The sequence below is a fragment of the Topomyia yanbarensis genome, chromosome 2 (genome assembly GCF_030247195.1).
Source record: "Topomyia yanbarensis strain Yona2022 chromosome 2, ASM3024719v1, whole genome shotgun sequence".
In the NCBI taxonomy this organism is placed as follows: Eukaryota; Metazoa; Arthropoda; class Insecta; order Diptera; family Culicidae; genus Topomyia; species Topomyia yanbarensis.
In genome coordinates, this window is record NC_080671.1 from 399,243,991 (window position 1) to 399,271,855 (window position 27,865).

Consider the following 27,865-nt stretch of genomic DNA (forward strand, 5'->3'; position numbering starts at 1 on the left):
TCATACTGGACTAATCCGTTTTTGACACCATTTAACATTATTGCATAGTGCCAAAGCTAGAGGCTTTTCAGTACGTGATTTGCATTCGAAATAACAACAGCCACAAACCACATTGGCGCTTTGCCGAATCTTCTTTGTCTACAGACTTCCAAAGCTCAAGTACGACGAGGGCGCTGAGAATTTCAATACAGCGTATGATTTGATGAACAAAAAAATCGAACTGTACATAGCATAAAAAACGACTGATGATAAGTAAAAGCAATCATAACCAAAAGACAAAAAGGAAACATAATTCGGAACCGAAAGAAAAAACGAAACAATTTGGCTAAACTTTAAATTCGTTTTCAAATAGATTTTCTTGTTTAATCATTCGTTCGAGTAGCGTGATTATCATATTTTTATATATACTTTTTCTTGAATTTTTGTTATAATGATTCATTCTGCACTATCTAAATATGTGAATTTATATGCGCTTGTATGTTATCATTCTTGTTGTTTCATTTTTTTTATAAGAGTAATGAGTTTTTTTTTATATTTGACCTACATTTTACACCGTCGCACACACCCGTATACACACATACACACGTAACCACGCACACGCACAAGTTAACGTTTAAACACCAGCGCAGTTACACCACCATCGCACTCTCTCGCTCAGCTTTGCCTTTGCTCTATATATGATCACTTTTTAATGTTACAAGTTGTTTCTGCGATTTGCGTTATAAATAAGATTATTAATAGTAGTAAATCATCATAAATTCTATTACACATAAAAACTGAATGCGACTTATTTCTCTCTTGTCTGGTTTGCTTTCAACAATTAGTTTGTTTGTTTTAATGAGAAAAAGAGTGTATATTGTTCGTGTAACATTTTTTTTCTAACTATCAACTGAACCGTTTTCTTTCTGGCCGAAGAAAACACAATTAAATTTGAAAGAAAAGAGAAGAAAAGAAAAAAACAAAGGAAACAATATATAACTGAACTAGTCTTACGCGAGATTTAAACCATGATTGGTTCATCGTCGCCGCCGTTGCCAGGTGCCGCTCCACCCGCACCGGCACTCGATGAAGGCGGTGGTGGAGGACCACCGCTGCTGTTCTGGCGCCTGCTACCGGACATTCGCCGACTCATTTTCGGATCCTTATTGTCCTTCATCGCACTGCCGCCGCTATTGCTGTTAACGTTACCCAACGATGACGAGCAGGACGATGAAGAGATTGGAATCGAGGCAGACTGTTGGATTAGAATTTTTTGTGGATTTAGACCACCAATCGAGGACGAAGGTTCGTAGCCGCCGGATATGCTACGCATAATGATCGGTTTCTGTCGTTGCAGATCCGAGGTGGACGAGGAGGTGTTGCCGATTGCTCCACTAACGCCCGTTGATAGGGTGACCATCGAATGACTGAGATTCAACTGTTGACTATCGGACCGTTTGCTGGAAGTGCTGTTGTTGCTAACGCTGCTGGTGCTACCGTTTTGAGATTTGTTCATCGATGGCGCTGAGGAGGATGAAGGGGACGAAGACGATGCGGTGATGGTAGTTGTGGGTGACTGGGGAGTCGTTGCGGAGCCACTATGAGTGCCGCTTTTTAGGAACGCCTCCCGGTCTATCAGCGTTTGGTGGGACAGAGATTTCGTTTTGCCTACCTTATGAAAATAATCGATGCTTTGATCTCGTAAATTATAGCTCACAGCCATTGGTACATCATTGTTAAGACTAACATTACTGCTACCGTGATCCGACGGCGGTTGGTAGCGAATCGAGATTCCACTATCACTGATCACATTGTTGTAGCTACTGTCCAGATCTTTGTCTTTACTGCTGCTCAGATCGTCCAAACTACCACCCTCTCCATCAAGATCCGTTGAAAGCAGATCATCATCCGAGCTTGCCCTGGCAAGGCTCGGTAAAGTTGAGGTCAGCAAGGCTTTTTCCTTCTTAATTTCCTGGATATGTCCCTCTAGCAGCATTTCTTCTGTTTCCGTTTCCAAACTTGTGCCTCCACCCCGTGAATTGGCAGCCATTTCTTCCTGTGTAAATACCTTACTACTTCGCAGAGTACTTAACCTTGTTGTGGCCGTATGTGCCGCTGTGTCCAGTGTATCAATGTCCGCCAGGGTACTCTTCACGTTCAACATCTTCTGTGTTATCAACGTCTCCATGCACTTGGTCTGCCGGCCGATATCGTTCAAACTGTCCTGGGCAGGAACGTACCGATTCGTTCTTAGCACGCACGGTGCAAACACAATAGCCAACGAACTGGCTGACATTCGATTGTACTGTTCCAGTTTGGCCACCAGCGCCAAATGGAAAATCAACCTCTCTAGCAGACAATGATGCGACGGTGGAATCTTCTTGATTAACGACAGTAGCGTCTGCACACGATCGTTCCCATCGGACAGATCTGCCGCCCTTAGGAAGTCATCGTACCTATCGAACGTCAGCAGAGGTTCCGGCATTTCCCTTAGGAACGACTTGAGTACATTTGTTAGCACATGTACATTGTAGCTTTCGTAGTCCATCTCGTCGGAACTACCCATCCCTCGGTCCATCTTGACTTTCAATTCCTTAATTTTAGAGCTAACGCCACTCTTCCGATAGATACCCTCCGAGTACAGTCCGTGCATTTCAATCATCATGATCAAACTGTAGATCTGGGCTGGGATTTTGATACCATCGTTTCCGGCACATAGCGCAGTCAGCGGCACACCGAACAACTTAGTGGGCTGCCCACTGGCGTCGCACATTGCGCCACTACCTACGACACCGGCTCCACCGACGCCAGTCATTCCCTGCACCAGTGGTCCGGAGTTGGCAATTTTACTGCATCCGGCCGACTTCAGGTAGCACCGCTTGTGGCACGTCAGTCGACAGTTTTGGCAGACCTGGAAAGAGAATTAAATAAATAATTAGAGTTGCTATTGAAATCAATAGTCAAATGTTGTGCCTAGTGTAGATTTGATGTAGGTGCCCATTCTAGATTAGATAGCAACACACTCATTTTCGGAATTTACTAGATGTCCACGTCGACAACCCGACGTGGTAAATTCGAAATATCGTGAAATAGTTTAAAATGGCCGTTTTTTCAGTGAGAGATGTTCTCAAGCATTTCCAATGACAATGAAGCAGAATCTAGTAGTCAGAACACGCGCCTGGGAGTTTACAGCTGCGTTCGAACGAAATATAGAGGCTGCCAATATGGAGTTCAGGGAGCTACCCGGATAAGTCTTATCTGGTGACAGCACGTGGTAATGTTCCTAGCAAATTAAAGCTTGCGCCGGTACATTCGTCCAAAAACTGATAATCTGGCAAGGGATTAACAGCTGCGGACTCAAGTTCGCCACATAAAAATGATAGCCGCGTAGCGAAGGCGTCGCTGAGGTTGGTCAGTCCATTGTGCGGCAGCTGCTGGTAAGAATTCCAAAGATAACCCGCGAGTTCTATCGAACGCCGTAGGAGTAATGTTGGGTTTTTTTTTACTAAATTACATTTTTATCAATCCCGAGAAACTTCTGGTTCTATTTATTCCAAAACTAAACTTCATGACTCTCGAAGATACACCGAACGTAGTGACCGAGCTGCACATCGACGGATTAGAGAAGACCATCTACCATGCATCCCGGCGGTTAATTCCAGCAAAGTCCCATTACAGCCAGATTGAGAAGAAAACTCGGGTCTAATTGGAGTACGCGGTTACAACATTCCACAGACTGCAACAATAGGCGTTTCGTTCTCCAGAGCGATTATCGTGCGGCGACTTCTGGTTCAAATCGTAATATTCCAGTGTAGAAAGCAAACCGCCTTCAACGGTGGGCCTCTTTATGTTTCTGCATGACCATGAAGTACATTTCCATTGATCTATCCATTCATGGATCTAGCTTACGCCGACAGAGAGCTCCAAGGCGAAAGAAGTTCTCCCGATACCGATTATTTTTTGATTATTGCGATGTTTCTCTCGGGCCAACCGATAGGTTGCCGTGGTTGGTTCTGAGATTCCGGGTGGAGAATGGCGTTCGGTTCGCTGGTCCACCCATACTCGGTGCTCTGTCTTAGTCTACTCAATTAGTCCCCGGCGCTAGATTTAGCGTACTTCGGTGGAGTTTCCCGGCATTTATTGCTCTACCGAAACCGTTGTTCACTGTTTCTCGCGCCATTTTCGCTGTAAGGTGGTCATGATATGCGTCATCACTCTGTTGACCGCGTTTCACGTCGTTTATGTCGCTATGTGACATTATCCGGGTTGATGTCCGGTCCTCCTGTTTCAAGCATCTCGTACCTAGGACATTCGAAGACCACACCCAGTATCATTTCGAAGTTCTCACACTCCGGGCACAACAATGACGTTGCGTGCCCGAACCGATGAATATACTTCCTGAAGCAGCGGTGGTCCGATAGGAGCTGTACCAGGTGCAAGTTTACCTATCCGTGCTCTCTATCGACCCACGTCGACAGGTTTGGGAAGAACCGGTAGGTTCGCCTTTCCTTCTCCGTATTGTCCCATCCCTACTGCCACGTCGCCATCGAATCGATTCGCACCATGTTCCTCACGTTTCTGGTATTTCTTCGATTGTGGCATACCGGTAATAACGCATACTACCTCCGACGATATTGTTCTTTATGCGCTCGCTGGTTCAGATTTTCACGGTTCCGCTTGGTTTTCAGCGCCGCACTCCAGACAGGAACCCCATATCGCAGTATCGATGACGAAACAGAAGATAACCGACATCTCATGCTGCTTCTTGGACCGCCGATGTTTAACACGATTCTTGCTATTGGCCGTTCTTTGCCTTCGCCGAATTTGCGGAGGCGTGGTCGACGTGGTTGGTGAAGTTCAACCGGTCGTCACTCCCACTTGCTTCAGTGCACGCATCGATGCAATCACGTGTCCTCTGATGTCAATGATCCCTTTCTTGTGGTGAGCTATGTGCAGCTCGACCCCGTTCATCTAATTCTCAGTTGTGTCTATTGTCTCCGTTACCGACACCTCCATTTCTTCAAGTGTCTGGATGGATGATCACCGTTAGTGATTCGTCGTCGGTGAAACCCACGATTTTCACTTTGCTGGACTAAGACCCTACCGTTCATCCCGTTCCAAAGTATTGGACCGAGAATAGGGTCTTCAGGAATGCCCGCTGTGACTCGCATTGACTTCTGCCCTTCGTTCGTCTCGTATAGCAGCACTCTGTTCTGGAACTAGCTCTTCGGGATCTTGCATATATAATCGGGGGCCCTCATTTTGTGCAGCGATTAGGCGATGGCTCCCCAGCTGGCGCTGTTAAATGCATTCTTCGCATCCATCGTGATCACAGCACAATATCGATCTCCTTTTTGCTTTCGTTTAGATGATGCTTTTGGCTTCCCTGGTTTTGGCAACAACACCACCTTCTGTACCTTCCACAATTCGGGGAAGTTGCCTTCATCTAGATACTTTTGTATCACCATCCTAATCACCATGTACGGGTATGCCAGGATCGCCAGCTTTCTACACCACGTTTGGTATTCTATCCGGACCGGGGTCTTTCTTTGAACTCAATCGCTTCGACGCTTCTTCAAGGTCGTCGTTAGTCACTTGCCGATAGTCCATGCCGATTTTTTCTTCGCCGTGCGGTGGCCAGGTAGCTGGATCGTGCTTCTGAAGAGACCCTCAACGATTAACTTCAGCGCACTCGACCGCATTTCGACTGGCGTCGATGGGCTCTTCATTTTCGCCATCACGACTCAATGCGCGTCTACTTCTCGGCACAACTTTTTTGTGGCAATCTGACTTGCTGACCTCCCGGTTTAAAGTGACCCTAGCTTCCTGAAACGCTGCGTTGTACTGCTCTCTATCTGGCTCCGCTACTGCTCTCTGAGCCCGCCGTCGGGCTCCGAAACAAGCAGGGCGTAGCGTACTGAGCGTCTCGTTCCATCAGGTAGCTGGACGTCGTCTATTGCGTGGATACAGTTTTCGGGGCATTGTAGCGCCACAAGTCGTCACAATCCATCTTGTTAGATCAGCCGCATCTACGTTCTCGATCCCGCCGTTCGGCCGAAATACCTCAACGAAAAGGTCTTTGTTGAAGGCTTTCGTCTTCCACTTCCGCTCGCCGGTCATCCTTCTACCTGCCGCAGCAGGATTCCGTTGGTCGATACGGTAGTGAATCGCCTGGTGGTCGCTATGCGTATACTTATCGCATATTCTCCAATCCATGTCCGTGTGGATGATAGACTTCCTCCCATTTCTCCCAAATGTGCCAACGGAACCTTCATTGCACAATCGGTCGTCAAACTTCGCTAGTTTCCTGCAGGATATACCCCTTTTCGTTGGTTACGCTACTGCCCCACTCCACAGCCCAGTTGAAGTCACCACCAATGATAACCGGCCGATGATGGCCGTTCAAGTGCTCGGTAAACTTCACTGTCCACCTTGTTGAAGCGTAACAGCTGCACACGAAGATGCCGGTAATTTTGACGATCTCGAATCCTTCCTATGATCGTTCTACCACTTCTTGAATGAAGAATCTGCCCATAACTTGTATCGTAGCCGTTCCAGACATATACACCACCCATTTACCGTTATCAGGAGGGACTTGATACGGCTCTGCAATTAAAGCGACATCACACATAGTTTACGTCGTAGACTGCCGCAACAGTTACGGCCCGGTGTCACAGTGACTCAGGTTTATCCGGGTTATCTCCATCATGATTGGCCTACAGTCGACCACTTTTTGGCATGCCATTTGAAGCCACCCGTCTGATGGAATGCAAAGTATGCACTTCGACCTATGCGTGCAATCACTCGCAGGATGCACCTTCTCCCCGCATTTCCAGCACATTCTGGATCCAGCCGCGCTCTGCCAAATGACCAAAGCCCAAACACTTGAAGCATGTCTCCGCTTGTTTATTGAATCGAGGGGCTCCCCTCAAAGGGCATCTCGACCACCCAACCGTAACCTTGCCTACCCCCGGTTACCGGTAAACGAATCATTGCTGAGTTCCTCCGTATCCCTTCTTTAACCGGATCGTCATGTGCACCTCGCCCTGATTACACTGCTGCATTAGTGCACCTCCCAGCTTCTCTTCCGACGTGATCTCGTTTAGGTCTTTGCACACAATCACTGTCTCTGGACTTAAGGTTTTCACTTCTGCCTCTTCACTCAGTGATTTGGTAATAATCACCTGCATAGTCGAGCTGTTAATCATGGGATCTTCCTTCAACTCGAAGAGCGTCTCACCTTTTTGGGTACACCATATTTTTACTCCAAATCTCTAAGCTCCGGGTCCTCTCTGACCTTCTTGAGAAGCGCTTTTGACGAGCAAGGCTTCTGACGAGCCGAAGGTTTTCCTTTTCTCTTCTGCTCCGCTTTTCGTTTTTCCTTCCGCTTTTGCTGTTTCCCGTGTTTCTCCTTCCGACCTACAACGGTACTGCAGCTTTCTCCCGGTTGAGTGGCGCCCTTTCCTTCGGCAACAACAGCGTCCTCGAGCATCTGCCTTTGGGCCTGCCTAGTCTTCCGTCTCCTGGCGAGATTCTTACCCTTTTTGGAGTCACGGAAACTGATATGTTCTCAACTTTAAAATGCTTATACTTCCCCTGCTTCGAGGGAGCTAGGAAGATAGTAGCCTTAGCCGACGCCAATGCCTGCTCAGGTACAGCTCAGCCGTCAGCGTTGCCGTGTTATACATTAGCGCCTCTCGGATTCCGAGAACCATCTACTTAATGTCTTTATGGGCATTGTTTCTCGCATCCACAAAATTGTGAAGCTCCTCCACCAAGCACTTCGCTGTCATTACTTTCCGCTTCTGTGGGCTGCGAATTCTCCTCTTGCTTTTGCTGAATAACTTCAGCTGCTGCTGGTGGTGACCTCATCAAACCACCTCTGACGAACGGGTTGGCCACGCCTATTCGCTACATCCACTCGTTGTACGTAGTCACCTCTTGTGATCCCATGGTTATGTATGCAAGCAGGGAAGCCGTACAAGTGTTGACACTATCCTACATAAAAAGTGGCGTTCAGTGCCTAATCGACGTAAAATCGGGAATGGTCCATCCGAACGTAGTACCACCAACTATTAATGACGAGTTTTGAACGTACACGGAGACTTGTTAAGGTTTTAACGAGACGTAGGTAGCCGTGCTGTTAACCGACTCGCCATTTCAAGCCGGCGTCATCCTTCCTTACTCAGGGAGTAGAACAGCACGCCTGTAAGCCCAAAATCGTGGCCCAATTCATGATCCATCTTGTCGTTTGCCATGGTGTTAATGGCGTCGCTCCTGATGTATCAGTTGGCACTCCGGTTGGGCTAGAATCCTTTTATTGCTAAGATCTTTGATTACTGAAATCTTAGGATCTTAGCAGAAGCGGCACAGACTCGCTTCGTCGGAGTTGCTCTCGGAATCATGGCTTTTTTAAAGGAACCCAATGCTACCCAAACCCCATCATATCCTAGCATGACTCCCCAATTCGCAGTAGATCCAAAGGGGGGGGGGGGTGGTCGTTCAGTCCCTGAACTCCTGTCTCTGCTGCCCCCAGTGTGTGTAGTTCACTGATACTGATAATAATCATCCCGATCAGAAACACATAACAGAAATATTTCAAAATTATATCTCGCATTATTACTTGTTATAAATTTCTGTTATTTTAACTACTAACGAGACCTAATTTATAACACAATTTGTTACAAAAATTGCGTTCTGTTATAATCTTGTTATTTCATTCTGATCGGGATCTGTAAAGTCTGTGTGGGATAAGTAACTATTTGATTAAAGTATGATGTATCATGTGAGAGGTTGTCATTGGTCCCCTCAACATTTCTTCTCAATAAACACCGTGCTTTCTTATTTCAGTAGTCTGATGTGTTTCTGGAGACTTTGTAAGTGCCTCTGCTACCACCTACTCCGATGAACAATATGCAAGCTTCATTATACCACGTCGTATGCGTCCTGGATGAGGTTGACTCTAGTTGTATTCCTTCTGGAACATCCATTAGTAGTCAAAGGTTGCTAGTTGCTAAATGTAGGAAACGGTCACAATAATAATTGCCGACACATTTGGCACATGAGATTTGGCCACCGGGAGACGAACGCAATCCACCGATTGATGAAGGATATTTGGTGAGCGGACTTCGACGTGTGATCCGGTTGAAGTTCCGTCAGTAACCGGATACGGTTATTTCATGACGATCATACACGGGATCTCTCCGTTCAGTGTTTACAACATCCTCAAAGCTAAGTCCAGGAGTACCAGCAAAAATGGAAGAATATTTGGCACTTTGGGCGTAAACCCAAAGCTGTTTGTTCAGATCAAAGAGGAGAACACACTGTGAAGAAACTAAGAGCTTTTTATAAACGTGAAGGCACAAAGCCACAGTTTATGGCTGGTTATAGTGCACAGCAAAATGGAGCAGCGGAACACAAAAACCATTACCTCGTGTAGATTGCCAGATGTCTTCTATTTAACGTCAAATCGGTGCAGATATTCTGGGCAGAGGCTTTGAACACTGCTGTTTACCTCCAAAATAGGCTTCCCACGAAACCAATCAACGTCACTTTGGAAGCAGTGAGTGAATTCTCACAAACCAAAGAGGAAGAAACTTTGAAACAGCACAGAAACAATGTTTTGTCGGGTGCTCACCCGAGCATTAAGTCTACGGAGTCCTGGAACGATCTACGCGAAGTCAGAGACGCTAAGTTTGTGCAGGGTGTACCAGAAAAGATCGGTGAACAAATCGAAACCGTCAGCGATACCAGCATTGTTAGCTTTAACTCGATTCTGAAGAAACCCGCAGCTACGCGTCGGAAGCGAAGGACTCTGAAAAATACGACTAGACAGTTGAAGAGACTTAAGGTTCCGATCCGGATTTTAACGGTTTCAGTAACGACGAACTAACATTGGGCGAGAACGATCATCTGTTCGAACCGACAGTCAGAACGAGCGACCAAAGGTATTCCACCACAGTGACATTGTGAAGTCTGCCTGTCGAAAGAAAAACAGTTGACTGTAAATGGAACTACAAGGAAAAGGAGGATGATAGCGGTAATACTGTACGATGCAAAGCGAAGTTTATAGCGCAAACGTTATCGCAACAATTCGGCACGGATTACGACAAAGTGTTCGCCCGACAAACAGCTCTTATAATATGGTTGACATTCGCGTCCCCACAGAGAATGCAGATGAAACAGCTTGACATAAAGACGGCTAACCTGTATGCTGAACTATACATGCGGCAGCCGCCGGGTTTCGTAACAGATAATAATCTTGTCTACCACATGGATCAAAGTGGTACTTAAAAAATCTGCTCGAGTCTGGATTTAGAAAGTAGATGGCATCTTCAAACCGATGAGATTCAAACCAACAGATGCCGACTCGGGTCTACACGTGAAGCACAAAAGGACAGGAAGTGTACATTTACACTTATATACGTAGACGACTTGTTAGAGTTCTGCAAACGCGAATACCAGGAGATTCGAGAGAAACTCGAAGCGCATTTCAAACTGCCCAGCTTAGAGGAACATCAGTTCTACGGTATTCAAATCGAAAAAAATTACGGCCATTACACGTTGAATCAGCTGAACTACATCAAAAAGCTCAATGGACAATTCGAATACTAGGAAGCCAAACCATCCAGGGTGCTGCTAAACCCCGGTTACCAAAAACAAAAAGAGGAGACAGAATTGCCGACAAGCGCTTTGTATTGCAGCCCGATATTTGCATCAGTGCATCGTTGCTAGGCAAAAAAGTGTCAAATACAACCAATCGTGACTAGACCGGAGACGAAGCGTGTTCTAAGTTATTTCAAAAAGACACCAGAGACTTTCGTTTTCACCTGGGCTCTAGAGAAGAAAGGCTAGAGTGTTTCGCCGACGCCGATTGGGCCGGCGCTGAAACTGACAAGAACTCCGGATTTTTAATAAAGAATGACGGTGAAATAGTCGGATGAGGAACACGCAAGCAAACTTGCATCGCCCATGCTTTGGTTCCGTAAAGTACTGGCCGATCTGAAGGAGGGGTTTTTTTTGGAGAACTTATCGTGCATCAAGCCGATTGAGTCGAAAGCCTAAGCATATCGGCGATAAACACACATTCACCCGTCTTCTACGAGAGTCATTGATACTCGTCATGGATCTTCGAGTGAAATGGAGACGGATCTCATAACTAAATCGATAGGGGGTGTTAAGCTGGAAAGGCAAGCAATTGATATGAAACAATTACCTGCACAGGCGATTCTCTACCTGGGGTCCGCGGACCCCTAGGGGGCCATGAAGCAGTCACCAGGGGTCCGTGGAGAAGATTATTAATCTCGAAAGGAGCTTTTTTTGTAAAAGACTGAAAATAATATTTGGATTGTACTCAAAATGGATGTTAAACCGTGGGGGTCCGCAACAACCCTGGATGATTACGAAGGGATCCGCGGGACGAAAAAGGTTGAGAACCGCTGACCTGCAACATCACAACATTAGGATTAGTTTTTAATTTGATATTTGATTTTGCTCGTGTACTAATTGTGGAATCATTCTCCAATCACCACCACTGTTGCTACCCTTTTCGAGTCTAGGCAAAATATTGGGAAGAATTTTTTAAATTTATTTATAGCGTGGGAAGCGGCAGTACTTTGCGAGCAAACCTGTAATTCACTCGTTTGCCCGGTTTACTCAAACATGGTTATAGCTAGTTTAAGTCCGACTGAGCAGTAGCGAAGCATACCAGGAAAACGACGCTAGTATTTTAAAAGTAGCGCAAAATATTGAGTTACACTACCGAAGCGATTGCCGCATTATTGGGTTAAAATGCCAAATAGCGTAGTTCTTTTTGTTAGTCGTTATAAATGTTGTGTGTTAGGATACGTTGTTGTATAATTTTGTGTTAGTTATTTATACGTTATCGTTCAATATAAATAATGGAAAAAAAATTGTTTTTTGATTTTGTAATTAATATTCCGTCCAAAGTAGTCGTTTCAGTGCAGTGATTATGCCAAATGGCCATTACGCCAAATTACTTTTATGTCAAACGGCCATTATGCCAAATGACTTGAATGCCTAATGACCCTATGCCAAACGACCTTATGCCAAATGACTTTATGCCAAATAGGGTACAATCCCTCAAACCAACGGGGAAGGGGTAGGTAGCATTTTATCGATACCTTCAAAGGTAGGGGAAGACCTAAACCTTTGTAACTAATTTGTTCACCAAGATAGTACATGAGGGATAAAAATGGCCACATGGACCATCAGTTCAATAGCTAGTTTCCAAGAACAATAACGTGTGTAGAGCTTATCATGAACAGGTAAACTCCTAAACATACAATTAAAGACGAAAAACTTACCAATCCACGTTCGATTGGCCAGAGGAGAAACTGTTGGCAGATTTCGCAAGCCGTTGCGATGTTGATGATTGTCAGCTGGAATGTGTGGCCTGTAGAACGAAAAACAATTCAATAATTATTAAACATGAATTCGTCCCATATCCACTCATCGCAATTAGTGCTCACCATTGTAAGTGGTATGTTCGTCATGCTTCCGTTTCTTATCCTTTTTCCGCTTCGTTTTCGGTTTCTCCGTTTCACGTGAGTTCATAAACTCATTCATGAAACCTCGGAACGCATTTACGCCCATCGTTAGCGGGAAATCATTCTTCTTGCCTGAAGTTGTCTCAATAACCTGCTCAAAGTTGGCGATCAGATCCCGATACTTGATGTTCAGCAGATCCGAGTTTTGCTTGTGCGCCACACTGTACTGCGCCACCAGATTGTCTTTGAACTCTCGCAGAGCTTGTTTGAACACCCGGTCCACCTCCGAAGGTTTCTCGCAATCGCTTTCCATCTTGCAGATTTTCTGCGTGATGAAGTCCTGCATCAACTGCAGCTCTTTGGCATCACTTATAATCTTGTCCGTCGAATCGGTGTATTCCCTCGTTGCGGAAAACTTTGAATTGGGAGTACTCGTACTTCCTAAACCAATCGGAGCATGCTTGTCATGTTTCCCAGTTCGTATCCGCTTCGACCGCTTAGCTGCACACTGCAACGATTTGATACCTCCATTCTGGATGCATTTAGTGTGCACCAACACCTTGCAGTCGAGACAGCGATAGCCTTCGTTAACAAACGAATCACTCTCCTGGCAGCTGGCACACTTTTCCGCCTTATTGATTCGCTGCACCTTGCGGAACTGATGCCCACCAATGTTGATCCGTGTACTGGACTGGTACATATCATTTCCCCGATTAACCTCCAGCAGCGGAATTTTGTTGGTAGGGTCCGAGTTTCGTCGCTTCAGCGTATCCGCTCCGGCAATGGCACCCCGTCGACTGAGTGCCGTCTGACCCGAACCGTTTCCACTTCCACTGGTAACCGCTCCGGAGAAGTCATCACTGAGATTCGTTTTGATGCGACGCGCTTTACTGGGTGCGATCGGCCCGGAGGAGGTCGTCGTCATCGTCGTCGTCGCCGCACTCGATAGCGTCAGGTCGATATCCTTGCTTGCGTATTTGGAATCTTCCGACTTTGTGCCGAGCAGAGCTGCCGCTTTACCTAGCGAAGAAAATGGGGATGTTAGTAAAATTATATGCTAGAACAATAAAAATTTTCGACAGATAAGGTAACAAAAATAGAACTAACCCTTCGGCGTCGTAGTGTTGTAGTAGTTTTGGACGAAATCATCCGGATAGTTGCTTAACGCCCGGTGCGACAGCGACTGATTGCTCTGCGATGCTGCAACGCCACTAGGTGGGATGTATTGCTGTTGTTGCGATTGTTGTGGCTGTTGTTGCTGCTGCTGAGTAACATAGTTGTACAAACTATTTGTACTACCGCTGATGCTGTTGGAACTGGAAGTGCTGTGTTTCATTGTGTTGTTGTTATTGTTGTAGATGTGTGGTTGCTGCTGCGGCTGCTGTTGATGGTAGGCTGTCGTTGGGGTGGAAGTGTACTGGACATTCTGGTAGTTGGCTGTACACGAGGCGGACGACAGCGCTGACATGAGAGGTGATGACTGAAGATGTTGCAGGTGATAGTTGGAGTTTATTTCGTCACCTTGACTGCGACAAAGCAGTTCCCGGCGACTGAGTGTGGTACTGGATTGTTGTTGTTGCGTTTGGCTTATCGTGTTACGGTTGAGATTCCGTTGAAGAGGATGTTTCTGCGGTTGATCGGGAGCAATAGTGGGAGCATGTGAACTGCTACCACTGCTTCCGATGCCGCTATTGGCAATTCCGGAAGTGGCCACTGAAGAAGAGAGACTATCTAAACCGGTATGTACAAGAACGATTTCAACATTACTGGAACTAAAACTATTATTGCTGTGGTTTTGATTTCGAATCATTCCACTACTGGGACCTGTGCTGGCACTTCCAAATCCATCATAACGAACGCGATGGCTTTGCGATGGACCGGAGTCTACCCGTCGTACAGGTAGCTTCCCACTGACACCTCCGAGCAAACTTAAACGGTACTTAGCCAATTCGGCATCGTCAAATGTGCTCTTACTCGCACGTTCGATTTCATACTTCCGTATTGGTCGATCCAACACATCGTCCTGCCGATGAAGTGGCATTTTTACATGCTGCTGACTGCTACCGTATCCATCTAGCAAACCACTGTCCACACTACCGCTGCTGGTATTCTTTTCGAGTAACATCTCACGCCTTAACGCCGACGACGCTCCGTAGCTTGGCTCATCTACCAGACCCATGTCCTCGTAACAGTCATCATCGTCCTCGTCATCGTCATCATCATCGTCGTCGATGAAATCCGCACTGCTCAAACTGTTATCGCTGAACAGAGCCTGATTCTTGTTGACTATGTCAACGGCCGACTCGAAGCTCATTCCGACCGTGGACGCTGGCTGCTTTTTACTAACACTGACCACCCTGAGCTGGAGAATTTCCGGTGCGTCGAACGAGCTCTCCAGAAGGCGCTCGGATGCGGGGAGGCTCTGCGTCGACCGTAGCTTGGCACGTTGCAGTTTCTGAGAAGGAACAAGTTGATTGTTGATTAATGGGTAAATCAAATTTAATTGCAAAACGTATACTCAAATGCACTACCCAACTTCTTACCTTGCTCAAATTAAACCGTTCCCGTGCCTGATTGCCCCGGATTCGCGCCTGTATCACCTGTACGCCACTCTTCAGCTTATTGTACCACCTTCGTACCGTGTAGCCCCGCCAAGCGCTCTGTATGATGGTGGCCGCTTCCGTTCGCAACTTCGTCAGGAACTTGGCCTTCAGGTACACCCGCCAGTAAGATTGAATCGTGCAGGCTGCACTGCGGTACTGGCAGTACTTTTTCCGCTGCAGGATCGACCGGAACCAGCGCTGAATCGTGATGATACTGTCGATGATTCGCGTGTGCAGACAAATGTCCAGCCGCATCTTCTGCGATTCGCGCATATAGATCTTGGTCTTTCCCAGCTGGTAGTGCTGCTTATTGAGGTCCATTGTATTCATAAAGTCCTGCACGTCCTTCTGCGAACTGACAAGCCCCTTGGGCAGTAGGATACGATACAGTTGGATAAATTCTTCGTACGTGAGGCGCACGTTGTATCCCGCCCGGCGAATTCGTACCGTTTCCAGCATTCCTGTGTAACGGAGCTGTGGGTGGAAAAAAGGAAATCGGTTATAAATTTTCACCTTGAGCGTTTTGCCAATTAAACGTTAAAGAGTTTGTTCAAATCATTGTGTATTTTTTTTAACAAAGTTCTGGAAAAAAAATCTTCTCATAAAAAATAACTGTAGAAAAAATTCCACGAAAGACAAGTGTCGCCAAAAAAACTTTCCCACAGTTCTGAAGACAGTAAAATCTTGCGAATGAAGAATTGGCATTAGTCATTAACATAAACAGCTAGTTTTATTGGAATTTGGTCATAAAAATTTGCTTCCCTTTGCTGGCGGTGTTTGCATTGTTGTTGTTGTTTTCATTGCTGCGTTAGGTGTGCACTTTTAGAACCTTCTAATTTACTGCCCCGCTGATTGGACTCCTGTCTTCTTCCGGCACTTCCTGCTTAACTTTTTGCCATTTTGGCTGTGTTTTATATTGGCAGTAACCGGCAGACGGTGTGTTTGGGTAATAAACCAGGAAGAACCCGCACTAGGAGGCAGAGCCGATAAGGAGATAAAGAACAACAAACATTTCAATCCGTGTCATTATTCCCTCTTCTTATTTAGCACTCGTCTGCTAATGCATTTTGTCGGTACCTTCTGCTCTGGTATGTGCGCATGATTTGTCAGGTTAGCTTTTTTTTATTGACCAAAAAGCATTTTTTTTTTCGCTGGTATTCGGTTTCATTGAGGATAACAAACATTAGCAACCGAGAGAAAGAAGCACAGGGACTGTAATCTCTGTCTGTGATCGGAACCCTTTCGACCTAGGCCGTAGAGTCAAATTACGTGGGCTACATTTGATCGCATTGACTGGACTTTGCTGACTATTGGGTTTCTACGAGCTGTCAGGTGCCGACTTTACCAACTATCCAGTCAAAGTAACGCAGACATGTAATTTTTTTCGGGAAAATAAAATAAATGAAAAAAATTGAAATAACTTAAAGCAGTAGCGTAGCCGAGGGGATTATAGGGTCTAAAGCAAATATTCTATTTTATTTGTTTTATTCATTTTATTAATTATATCAATCCATTTCAATTCATTGAATTCTGAGATTATTCGTTTCATTCGTGTTATTAATTTTTTTATGTTATGGGGCCGTTCAAATGTCTTTTTTCCGCAACCGAAAACGAAATGTGAAACAAGGACAAGGACATATTTTTCATAGAACTAACATCAACAATTTATTCGTCGTTGTTTTGAAGCATTTTTTGCTTCTATCAGTCTGCGCACGCCTTCTTAAGTTACGCCTTGGCTGGCTGATTACAATAATTCTTAAACTGACCAATGGGTCGTTAGTGACTGCAGCCTTAATCTTCATTATCGCCCATGAATTGTGTATTGGACGAAACTGCGAATAATTTGATAAACTCCACTCTTTTAGGATGAGCTGTTTTCCATAGCTGTTGAACCGTTGTCGCACGTCCTTGCTACAATGGAGGAAACTGGCTAGAACTATAGTCAAAACGTATCTAGACCATCATGGGACTTAATTAAGGGTGAAATCTGATTTATCGTCGATCAAGACAAATCAATTGAACTTCATCAGTACCAGAGCATGTGGGGTCGGGTTTTGACCGCAGTTTGTTGATTGAGGCCAATTTGGGTTGTTTTTCTTCGGTAACATTTATAGCATTTTCGGAGACTGTTTATTCAACCGTACAGCGCGGTTAATATTCAGTTTTTTAACAGAGATTTTCGGTCTTGATTTTCCAAATAATAATGATGAACGGTTCCACTTCTAGGGGAGCTTGGGTTGCTTATCTATCCTTCCGGCCATCATATCGTATAGTAGATACACTTAATATGTGTATCAACAAATGCGATGATACCTGGTGCAGAAAGTGCAGGTAATTAGTGCACTTTCAATCTTCTTTCATTTGATTGTCTGCTCAGAAAATCATTTTCCGTACCCAAATATCACATGTGACGCCAGTAATAAATGAAGAAAACCACGAGGATGGCGGAAGAGCAGTGGGTACAAGGCCAAGTGCTTCCCGGGTGGTACCAAAATGATAGGCAAAGGGGAAAGCAAGGGTTATGTTCGTGGTCTGAAAGGAGAGCATTTCGCATTTATTTTCTTTTTTTGTCTTTTCATTTATTTCTCTTGCTACAATACATGCAGGTGCTAGAGAACGTGACAACCAAGGAATCGGAAAGCCAATAGTCCAAACAGATCAGGAACCAGGAAGGAGGACTACGAACAAGGCAACAAACAACAGATGAGAAATCGTCTACTTATTTATTATAGCTACGATACTAATCACAATTGTTTTGCTTTTCTTGTCTAGTTTCAGCAAACCAAAATCTCTACTATCTCTTCATTTTCTGCCTCCGACTATCCTCTATGTAATGTTTCTGAAACTTGTGGGACTGGTTAACAGCCGGCGCCTGCTTGTGGAAGAAACTGATGTGCTATACGGACTAGCACATACGAACAGTTAGGCTTTGTAGGTCCTCATCTTGACAGAGTCTAGATGGGCGGATGAACGGCTGCCAGGGTGTGGACTGAGAAATGACAATGACAATTTTCGGTCTTGATTTTCTAAATAATAATGATGAAAGGTTCCACTTCTACCAGCCCTGGGACAACTTGACAGCTCCCATATATTGAACTCATAAGCAAATTTTGTGGTGATTTGGTGCTGTTATGGCGGCTCAAATGGAGCAAAATTTGAAAAAGGTGCATCCCATTTATTATTTTCCATATTTGCAAAAAATAAACAAGCATTTCTATCATCAAATTTATTTCGCTGTTCAAATTAGAAACTCTCCTCATTCCACCATACCTAAACAGAACATAAATTCCATCTTTGAAATTAAAAAATCCAAAATAAAATGAATCGATTTTCGGAAATACAAGAAGATGACTTTCAAAATCATGTCACTTCCACTTATATTAAGATTTCCGAAAATCTTCCGGATCGAATCAACATCTCCCCACGCATGAAATCGTCCGGTAGATGCCGTTCCGTTAAGTTTCTATCAGGTTTGGGTCGAGTAAAATGCCAGAATAATTCTGAAGGGATCCGTACCAAAACCATCGCAATATCTTCCGGACAGAATTATTGCAAAAGTCGAAAAAAAAACTCCGTCAGTAGTCGAACAAAGTTGTGCATTTCTGGCAGCATTCTTGCTGAAACCGAGCACTACCGGTTTGCTGGCCAGAATTCTGATAAAAGTACACAAATTCTATTCAAAACCAATTTTGCGAAATGTGTCGAAAATCCTACATATACTGTTTATTTTTCCGATCAAAATTCTAGAATTCTTGACGTTCTTAATGAAACAAGGTCGTAGGTTTACTTTCATTGGCCAAAATGTTTTCCATTTATATTTCTTGAGAAAGAAATCACCAACGATTAACCGATTACAAACTTCACACAACAAGAAAACCAAAACATTTTTAGGAAGGAAGAGATCCGGTTGCTAAAACAACGACTTCCAGCAAAATTTATAATAAGATTTATGTAACTTTGCTGACGGTTTCCAGTTAGGGATAAATTTATTATCTAATAATTTTCTTTATCTACATTTTGGAATACGCTTTTTCTAATTGTTGTTCTAGCCACATTGACGGCGTTCATAACCCACGTAACAAAATACGCTTTTCTCTTGAAATTTTTTCGTTTCGTTGTTCGCGGTACTCGTACAGAGAAGGCATACTAGCGCCACCATCAAGTCGGTGATACATATATGAAACAAGCACTACCTGTCAAGTTGTCCTACTACGCTTTAATTGCTCTTTGCGGGCGCAGTTATGAAAGTTTCCTTCTATTTTTTAAATCACTCGACTCACAGTTCTCTTAGAATAATCCAGTAGTATCTTCTCGCGCTCACCCGAGAAGGGACGGAACGATATTATTGCTCATAAGCGTAGGAAAATTCTCATTTTGAACCGTTCGTATGCCATTTACATGAAAGTTTTCATAACCTGTGAAGTATTCTGTTTGCTTAGGAGCGACCTGGCGTAGCGAACACACCTGAGCCGAAGCTGCAACAGCAAACGAAAGAGAATCAGTTCCTTTTTCGATCTATCTCTTTCCAGCATGGATCGCTCTTCTCAAATGGTTCGTAGTTTGCATTTGGTTTTCATCAAACAATACTATTTTGATATCATTTTTCCACAATACAATAAATATTTGAATAATCATTTATCGTTTATTGGATATCCGAAAATCGCAGAGGGGGCTGGTATCCACTGAGAGGTTGATATCACTGTTATCGTGCAGTGATGTTTGCTTCTCTTTCCTGTAACTAGAAACGACGCGCATGTGAAATTACTAGTATGTCCGTCATGCAAAGTAAGTTTAATGTTTATTTTGGGCCGCTCAAACTTATTTCATTTCCTTGTTTCGTATACAATCGATACATTTTTAGGTGTAACCTCTGTTTGTTTATTATTTTTAAATTTTTTTCTCGAGATTATTTGGTGATTTTCCTTTTGCTTGTTTGATTTCTCTAGAAAAAATTTGAATTAAGTATATTGCTAGACATTTTATCGTTATTCGTCGTAACGATATTCCTAAAAAGTATTATTAGCCACCTAATGAGTCTTCTGGTGTCCGGACGACTGGAGACTCATAAAATCTTGAATCGTACGAGAGCTCCCGAATAGCTATCTCTACTCTCAATATTCCGTGACACTTGTGGAGTGCGCAGTAGTATATACGGTATCTAGTAATAACAAATGTCGGACTAACATTCCTTCTCTTTCCAGCAGCGACCTACGTACTGGCATGACCGGCGCCGGTTTCGGTCAATAAACTACCTTGGATTATCAGAAGTTGTACATTTTCACGGCTAGACCAATCACGTCACTGTACAGTGTCGGTGGGACGCCGGAATTCGCTTTTTTTATGGCGGCCGTACAAATTATCACGAACACGAACCGTTTCAGGTTATTTCTCCTGCACTAGCACTGAAATTGTTCTTCGTCAAATCCGGAAAATTCATTATCGTCAACATCTTATTTCACATTTTATCCACAATCGTACAGTCGCACTGCAGTCGTGCTCGTCCTCGTTGTGGGACTCACCTGCTAGGGTTACTATCCAACTAGATCTTATACGGCGTCGAATTAGGGTAAAAAAGGTATTTTGGCCCACTTTAGGAAGTCGATTCGTAATTTTGCGAAACAAATAAGGTTGGATTGTTAAGTTTGGCATAACTTCAAATGTAAAACATGAAGCTGCATCTTTTTGCTAATACAGACCACTCAACAGTATAAAATATACAAGATATTCATAATAAAATAAATTTTACCATCGCATGTTTATTTTTTATTTCCGCCACCCAAATTCCATTTTGGCCCATGTCGGAAATATATTCTGGCCAGTGTAATAATATAGCATACATATTTTCGCCAACATTTTTTTGGTTAAGGTAAATTCCATTTGTTTTGGAATAAACATGTCTCATTAGGGTTTAAATGACATTAAAATCCGTAAAAACCCATGTAAAATTAACAAACCGTTTTAAATTTTTAATTTATTAGTATATTTAATAATATAAACAAATTTAGGTTCGACAATTATTTTATTTTTTTAGCTTTCTTTTTTTCAGCTTACTTATTCTTTCGTTGTTCTGCCTTCTTTTATTTTTCCTCAGCTTCTTTAATTTTTACCTCCTCCAACACCTTATGGTATCAGTTTTCGACGCGACGTAAGAACAGCTGGACTCCGATGTTTAAATCGCCTGTTCCCTTTTCTACGTGGCGTTTCTGGTGAATCCAAAAATTCAGACAGCAATGAGTTCTTTCCAACGCTTTCGTCGGGTACATCAGCTGTGACGGGTTGATCGCAGATTTCTAATTTTTGGGCTTTTTCCAACACACGATCGCCTTCGTTCAGTGGATCTTCGCAATGCGAATAATGAGACTGTAACTCCCAGCTGTGTACTTTCTCTTCAATCCAATATTCTTCAATTCTTTCGTCCACATGATCTAGATTAATCGAATTGCTCGATTGCTTCGGAGCTTCAGCGGGCTGGTCTTCATTCGGCGATTTATTCACAATCTCTCCTAGGTGCATTGCCACTGAATTTTCAATAGGTTGACTACCCATGATCGCATATTTGTCCCGTTTTCTATGGGATTTCCTATCTTTATGGGACTGGTTTGCGATCATGGGCAGTTGATCCCTCTCTGTTGAAATATTCAAATGTTCAAAAAGGTAGTACACCCGAGAAAGAATTCTACCTTTGTCTGATTCAAAATCATCAGATTTGTGAATTCTATAGCGCGATATGCGATCGGATCCCAACAATGAAATTATTTCCTCGACTTTTGTGCGATTGACGGAGACAGTTTTTGTAGGGTGGTTTCTTGACTCAGCCACCTTGTCATCCGTTTTTATCGACGGCTGACTACGCGCAAGGCATTTACTGTAGTCCACGTTGTTTTCGTTGAATGGTTACAATCCACACGTTTTGAATCCATTAGCTACTACTCTTCTGTCCACTGACGCAATTGCCTTAGCAAGAAGTGGCGCAAAGTTTTCTGTTTTCAAATATCTGTTGGGATTTGAACATTTCCAATCATCTACAACGTGAAGCCACGAACTTTTCATTGGTTTAAATACCGCTTTCATTTAAACATTTTTGTACAGCTTCCTCCAAATATGTTTTGTTCCGGTGGATTTTCGGTATTTTAGCCATCTGAAAACGGGAATAAAACCATGAAAAACATCACAACTACACTTTATAGACAGACCAAGGCAGAGTGCCAAAAAGTACAGCCAAACGAGAATATTGTGAGGGGAAAGTGCTAGTTTTACTGATTTTGTCTCCGCAAGTCCGCGTATAAAGTGTCTGCAATCACAACAGATTATTTGACAATATGTGGTAGTTAAAACAATCGATAACAACCAAATTTACGAACCATCACTACACTTTGACTTGACAAGAGTGGTAATTATCTTTTGTGATAAACAAACAGCTCTCAAAAAGAATTGCATGGGGTATGGCGATAATATGTTGTTTTCGTAAATCGTACAACATATATTGGCCATAGCCTATTTTTAAGAACTAAACGCATTTTTATTGTTATTTTAACATTCATGGTTTGTTAAAAATGTTACAATTGCAGTACAAGTATTTATTGAACCAAACATGGTATAGTTTTAAAACAGCATGTTTTCAAAGTTGGTTGCAATAATATTACATCCTCTTGATTTTCATCGTTCCAGTACACTGATTGGCGTATGGTAAATATTTTGCAATTTATGATCAATTCTTGCATAGTTTACCATCAATGCGATATGAAATAACTGTGTTATAAGTTATTCGATGAAACTAGATACTAGTTTATGAAATCGTATGCATTTCCTTTAAATTTACTTCGAAAAACTGGTAAGCCTGGCCAAAATATATGAGGTGGCCAAAATACCTCTGTTACCCTAACCGATGACGATGGCAGTCGGTTCTAAATGTACACCGCTGTGTTCACTACCTCCGCCCAAAAAATCGATGTATGCCAGCATACATAATTAATTGATTGATTGGATTTACCGAAAGCAGCTTCAACCTAACCGGTCATTCGCCGCTTAGCATACATAATCTCATCTAGTTTAACGTCTTGCTCTTCCTTTCGTTCTGCTGCGGAGCGAGTACGTACAGCTGTGAATTCTGCTTTGATTTCTTACTCTGCCTAGAACTTACGCAAGGACTTGCTTGTGTACTCGCCCCACCGGTCTGAACGGATCACCTTCGGCTTCTATCTAAATCAAGTTTCAGTTACCCTCACATAGGGTAAAGTGGGGCAAATCCGACCGTTGGGTAAACCCGACATCCTCTGTTGTCGAAAATCGACAGCACTACGCGAACTAATATCAATGTTGTCGTGTAGAGTATCGAAAATAATCGTAATGGTGTCATGATAGCATTTTATTAGTCTACATTGAGATGCTCAAACGACAATAATTGTGTTTTTACAACTTTTGATTTGATTTTTGTGCATCATTCACTACATGATATTTCTAATTGTTAAAGTGATTGCATTAAAAATGTAAGTGGATTTAAATTGTTTGATTAAAATCCTACAAAGTGCATAGATGAATTTAGTCCAACTTTTCTCATAATTTTTATAATTGCATCGTAATGAAAAAATGACGCGGTGGGGCAAATCCGACCTATAAATAGTGGGATAAATCCGACCGCTTTTTTGTTAAGAAAATAATTATTGATCAATTTGAAATATATTTTTGTCATTATTTATTATTTTTTTGCACAATGGTTCATAATTACAAATGAAAGACACGAAGACGTGATGAATATAGTGTTCGTCGAGCGATTGCTCAGATGCAAATGGGAATATCTTTACGTGCTACTGCTCGTAATTTTTACATTCTAAAAATGACATTGAATTCTATTTTCTTCATGTTACAATTCAAAAACGTAACATTCATTGATTAATCATTGAAACACCATAAAATTTGGGTAATATCGGTACTAAATCAACCAAAAACATAGGCGGTCGGGTTTACCCTACCATTTTTGAAAACAGCAAAAATGAACGTTTTCGTAAAACGCTTGTATCTCAAAATTTTCCTAAGGTACGAATAAATCTAACCTTTAATTTGGTATATAAAACGACTTGATCGGATGTAAAATGAGCATTTTACAGCCAAAACCATTTACTAGGTCGGATTTGCCCCACCTTAACCTACTCACGGATCCCATCAGCAATTTTGCGCATTTTCTTCAAGAAATAGACAACCGTGTAGCGGCTGTGATCGTCGATCATCGTCATACCATTTTGGAATCCAACCGGCGACGTCGTTATGGGACCGCAAACATCGCTGTGCACGATATCCAGCATTGCTGTCGTCTTCTTCTCGGTTGGATAAGAGAACGACTCTACCTTCTAGCCATCGACGCTACACTCACAAGTCTGTCTAATTCCACAGTTCTTGACGTTCATCCCGGAGGCAAATCAACGCTGTTTGATTTGATCAAACACTAGTGCGATCACCCGTCATACACCTACCGACACTGGTACGCATCGAATCCCCCATGAGCGACTTCAGCAAGTTTCGTCTTCGACACCAAATTTCTATCAAGTCTCGGAGCAAAAATTACACCGGTCAACGTAATTGACACTTTTTCATTACACCATTCTATTGCACAGACACCGACACGAAGAACTTTTCCGTATGCAATCGGAATCTCTGGATGAGCAGTCTCATCGAGACGCACAAATGAACTGCGATTTTTTGCCAAATGCGATGTCGCGTCCGAGTCGATCACCCATCGCGTCGTGCCAGGGTAAACGACCGTGGAAGTCCCGCCAGTATAAGCAAAAGCACCACCTGCATCCCGAACCAAAATTTTTGAGACTCCTTCTTTGAAGTTCTGGTATGTGATCTGCCGGTGAAGAATCAAATGCTGCCCCAGTGATGTTTTCTCGTGGTAGTCCTTCACCACCGTTCACGTAGCCTTTGCCGTCGTCTTGTAACTAATCAACCCGTATTGGCTTTCCTCCACTATAAAATGAATTGTGGCCAACGTCTGCTCGTCTCCAGTTTTTCCAATCGTCCGTCACCGGGTCCAGGAGTGTATCTGGATTCACTTGCCCGCAACAACGCTTTCACGGAGAACGGCCATGTTTGGTAGTTTCAGTTACTCAACATGAATATTTTCACCCACTCCATTACGCCGAGAAAAACAGCAAACCTCTCGCTCGGAGCTTCCGTCTGGTTGTGAAAGTATAGCTTAGGATGTGTCTAACCAATTTTCTACAGGAAGTACGGTGCTTGAATGACCATTAAAAAGTTGTAGCTGTTCTAAAGACGTTGGTTCGAATTAGAGGACGAAAATTTTTTGACAGCACTGGACAAGAAGAGAAACATAAAAGCTATTTCAGTTTGAAAGTTTACTTCAACCCATGAAATTAACATATGTTTTCGGATAAGTCATCTTAATATAGCAAATAAAAATAAAATATAAAAGAGAATAATATTTGGTATTTATAATTGGTTGCATGTTCCGGTCCCCAAATTGTTAGGTGAAGGGAGGCTGATCAGCAAGCTACCGGCCGAGCAGGTGATGAATAATAGGTGATGAAATAGTAGCGATAGCAACCAAATTGTACGATCCAAACCAACAGTGGGGTCTGATAACGGGTGTGGTAGAACGTTGCAGTCGGTTTTACACGCCTCTAGGCCTAAACAGTAGAGATGGTCGGGTTTCAATTTTTTCGAACCCGAACCCGACCCGAACCCGAGAGCTTAAAAATTGAAAAACCCGGACCCGACCCGAACCCGAAATTATAAAATTTTAAAAACCCGAACCCGACCCGAGCCCAAAAATTTTAAAATTGAAAAACCCAAACCCGACCCGAACCCGAGAATGAAAATTTTGTAAAACCCGAACCCGACCCGAACCCGAGAATTTCGAAAATTCGAAAAACCCGAACCCGACCCGGGCCAAAAATTTTTTAATTTTGAGAAATCCGATCCGAAGACAATTTGTTAATGTACAGTCTACTTTCTACCTCTGCCGCAGTCAGACCTACAATCGAACCAAGTGAACAACAGGCCTCTCGATCTAGTGTACATTGTATCGAGAACAAAGGAAGCATCGGATTATTCTTGTTATGATGAGTAAAATTGACGAAAAAGCTCTACTCCGACCCAATGCCGCGGTCGTTGACTTGAAATTTTGTTCAACACGTCCGAGTGTTTGTGAAGTGGAACACCTTTTGAAGGTAAAAATGCAACTTAGACTTACGGAAGTGTTATACCTTCAGTATCATCATCTTCGCAATGCAGTGTTAATATCATTCGACACGTTAGCACAAGCTGAGCGTTTCGTTTTGCAGAATAACTTAAAACACGTGGTTGAAAGTGACAACGTTGGGATTAAGATTCCCGTTTATATTGAAAATGATTATATTGATGTAAAGCTACATGACCTATCACCTCGTACCCCTCCTGACCCAATTGCAAAATGCATGTCGCAATACGGAGAAGTAGAATCCGTTACACCTGATACTTGGAGAAACTTCTTCCCGGGTACGCCTAATGGCGTTTTTGTAGTGAGGATGCGGGTCGAAAGGCCTATACCCTTCTACTTGACAATAAAACTCAAAACTCACGGATCTACAATTAAACAAACTACGTTATGCACCCATGAGGGGCAAACTCCTTCATGCAAGTATTTTAATCAAGCAGCACATCATGGACAACCTTGCGCGGAAGATGCAGAGGAAGACGCATCTCAACCGATTGCCAACTCATCTACGGCAAACCAACCCAAAACAGAGTTTTCAATACTAATGCCTGAACCACAAACGTTGGCAGCAGTTGCTAATACCAGCACCCCAAAATCAACTGTAAGCAACATCAGCAGGAAGGTAATAATAATGACGGATTTACACTGGTCAACAATAAGTGCAAGAAACAGGGAAAAACATCTGATCGCGGACACTAAGCCGGCCTCGACCTGGACGTGAAAAACAAAAAAGAATTAAATGACCCCCCAGATGCAGTATGCCAGTAGACCCCGCGAAAGAAGCTCTCCGATCGCAATAAAAATTTGCGTGCACGAGATCCAATATTAAAATAATATTTGTTAATATTTTTATATTTACATTTGTAAACATATAAAAGATCCAAATGTAAAATAAACAAATTGGAAAATTTGTTTTTTTTTAATGTATGGAGAATCAACCAAAAATCCCGAATACAGTGAAGACCCGTTTTTATCAGCCCTTTGGTGAATTTTAGGCTGATAAATGGGGACATTGGCAAAATCGGGACAAATATTTTTCTTTATTTTTAAGACACTCTTAAAATATACTTCTTTTGTCTCTAGATATAGCCTTATAACCTTTCCTAATTATTTTGCTTAAATTTCCCTTAAGGGGGTCTAACAGTGCAAAATTAAAAAAAAAAATTGCATGTTTCGGATTTCTAAGATGAGAAAAACATGCTCAAGAAAAGATTTACTAGAATTCAACCTAGTTCGTATGCTAGAACCCATCAAACTATCACTTTTCATATGATGCTGATAAAATCGGGTCAAAAAGGTGATAAAATCGGTTGTAGATTAAATCGGTGGCTGATAAAATCGGGTTTTCACTGTATTTTAAATTTTCAGCACCCGAGCTGGATCCTAGGCTCATCTAAGAATTATAGAAACACTCGTACCTGAAGTAGCACCATATACGTATAGTTATATCTGCCTATGGAATTAGCCACACGTGTTAGAATTTTTGACAGTAATCCTAGGATCAAGGTAGTTCAATGGAAGGCGTGGTCGTAATAATTTAATCTATTTTTAAAAGAGGCTGG

The 27,865-nt window shown here is 43.0% G+C and overlaps 1 protein-coding gene across 6 annotated transcripts in view; it reads right to left on the reverse strand.

Annotated features, from left to right (window-relative positions):
• Positions 1-320: 320 nt before the first annotated feature.
• Positions 321-27,865, reverse strand: part of LOC131684896 (unconventional myosin-IXb-like) — a 240,142-nt gene continuing 212,597 nt past the window's right edge. For all 6 annotated transcript variants that reach the window (XM_058968140.1, XM_058968141.1, XM_058968138.1 and 3 more), the window contains 5 exons: positions 15,032-15,565; positions 13,596-14,943; positions 12,471-13,508; positions 12,306-12,394; positions 321-2,890 (listed from right to left, as the gene is read on the reverse strand). In XM_058968140.1, coding sequence (XP_058824123.1) covers positions 1,001-2,890; positions 12,306-12,394; positions 12,471-13,508; positions 13,596-14,943; positions 15,032-15,565 — 4,899 coding nt within the window. In that variant the 3' untranslated portion in view covers positions 321-1,000. The remainder of the gene's footprint in view (positions 2,891-12,305; positions 12,395-12,470; positions 13,509-13,595; positions 14,944-15,031; positions 15,566-27,865) is intronic.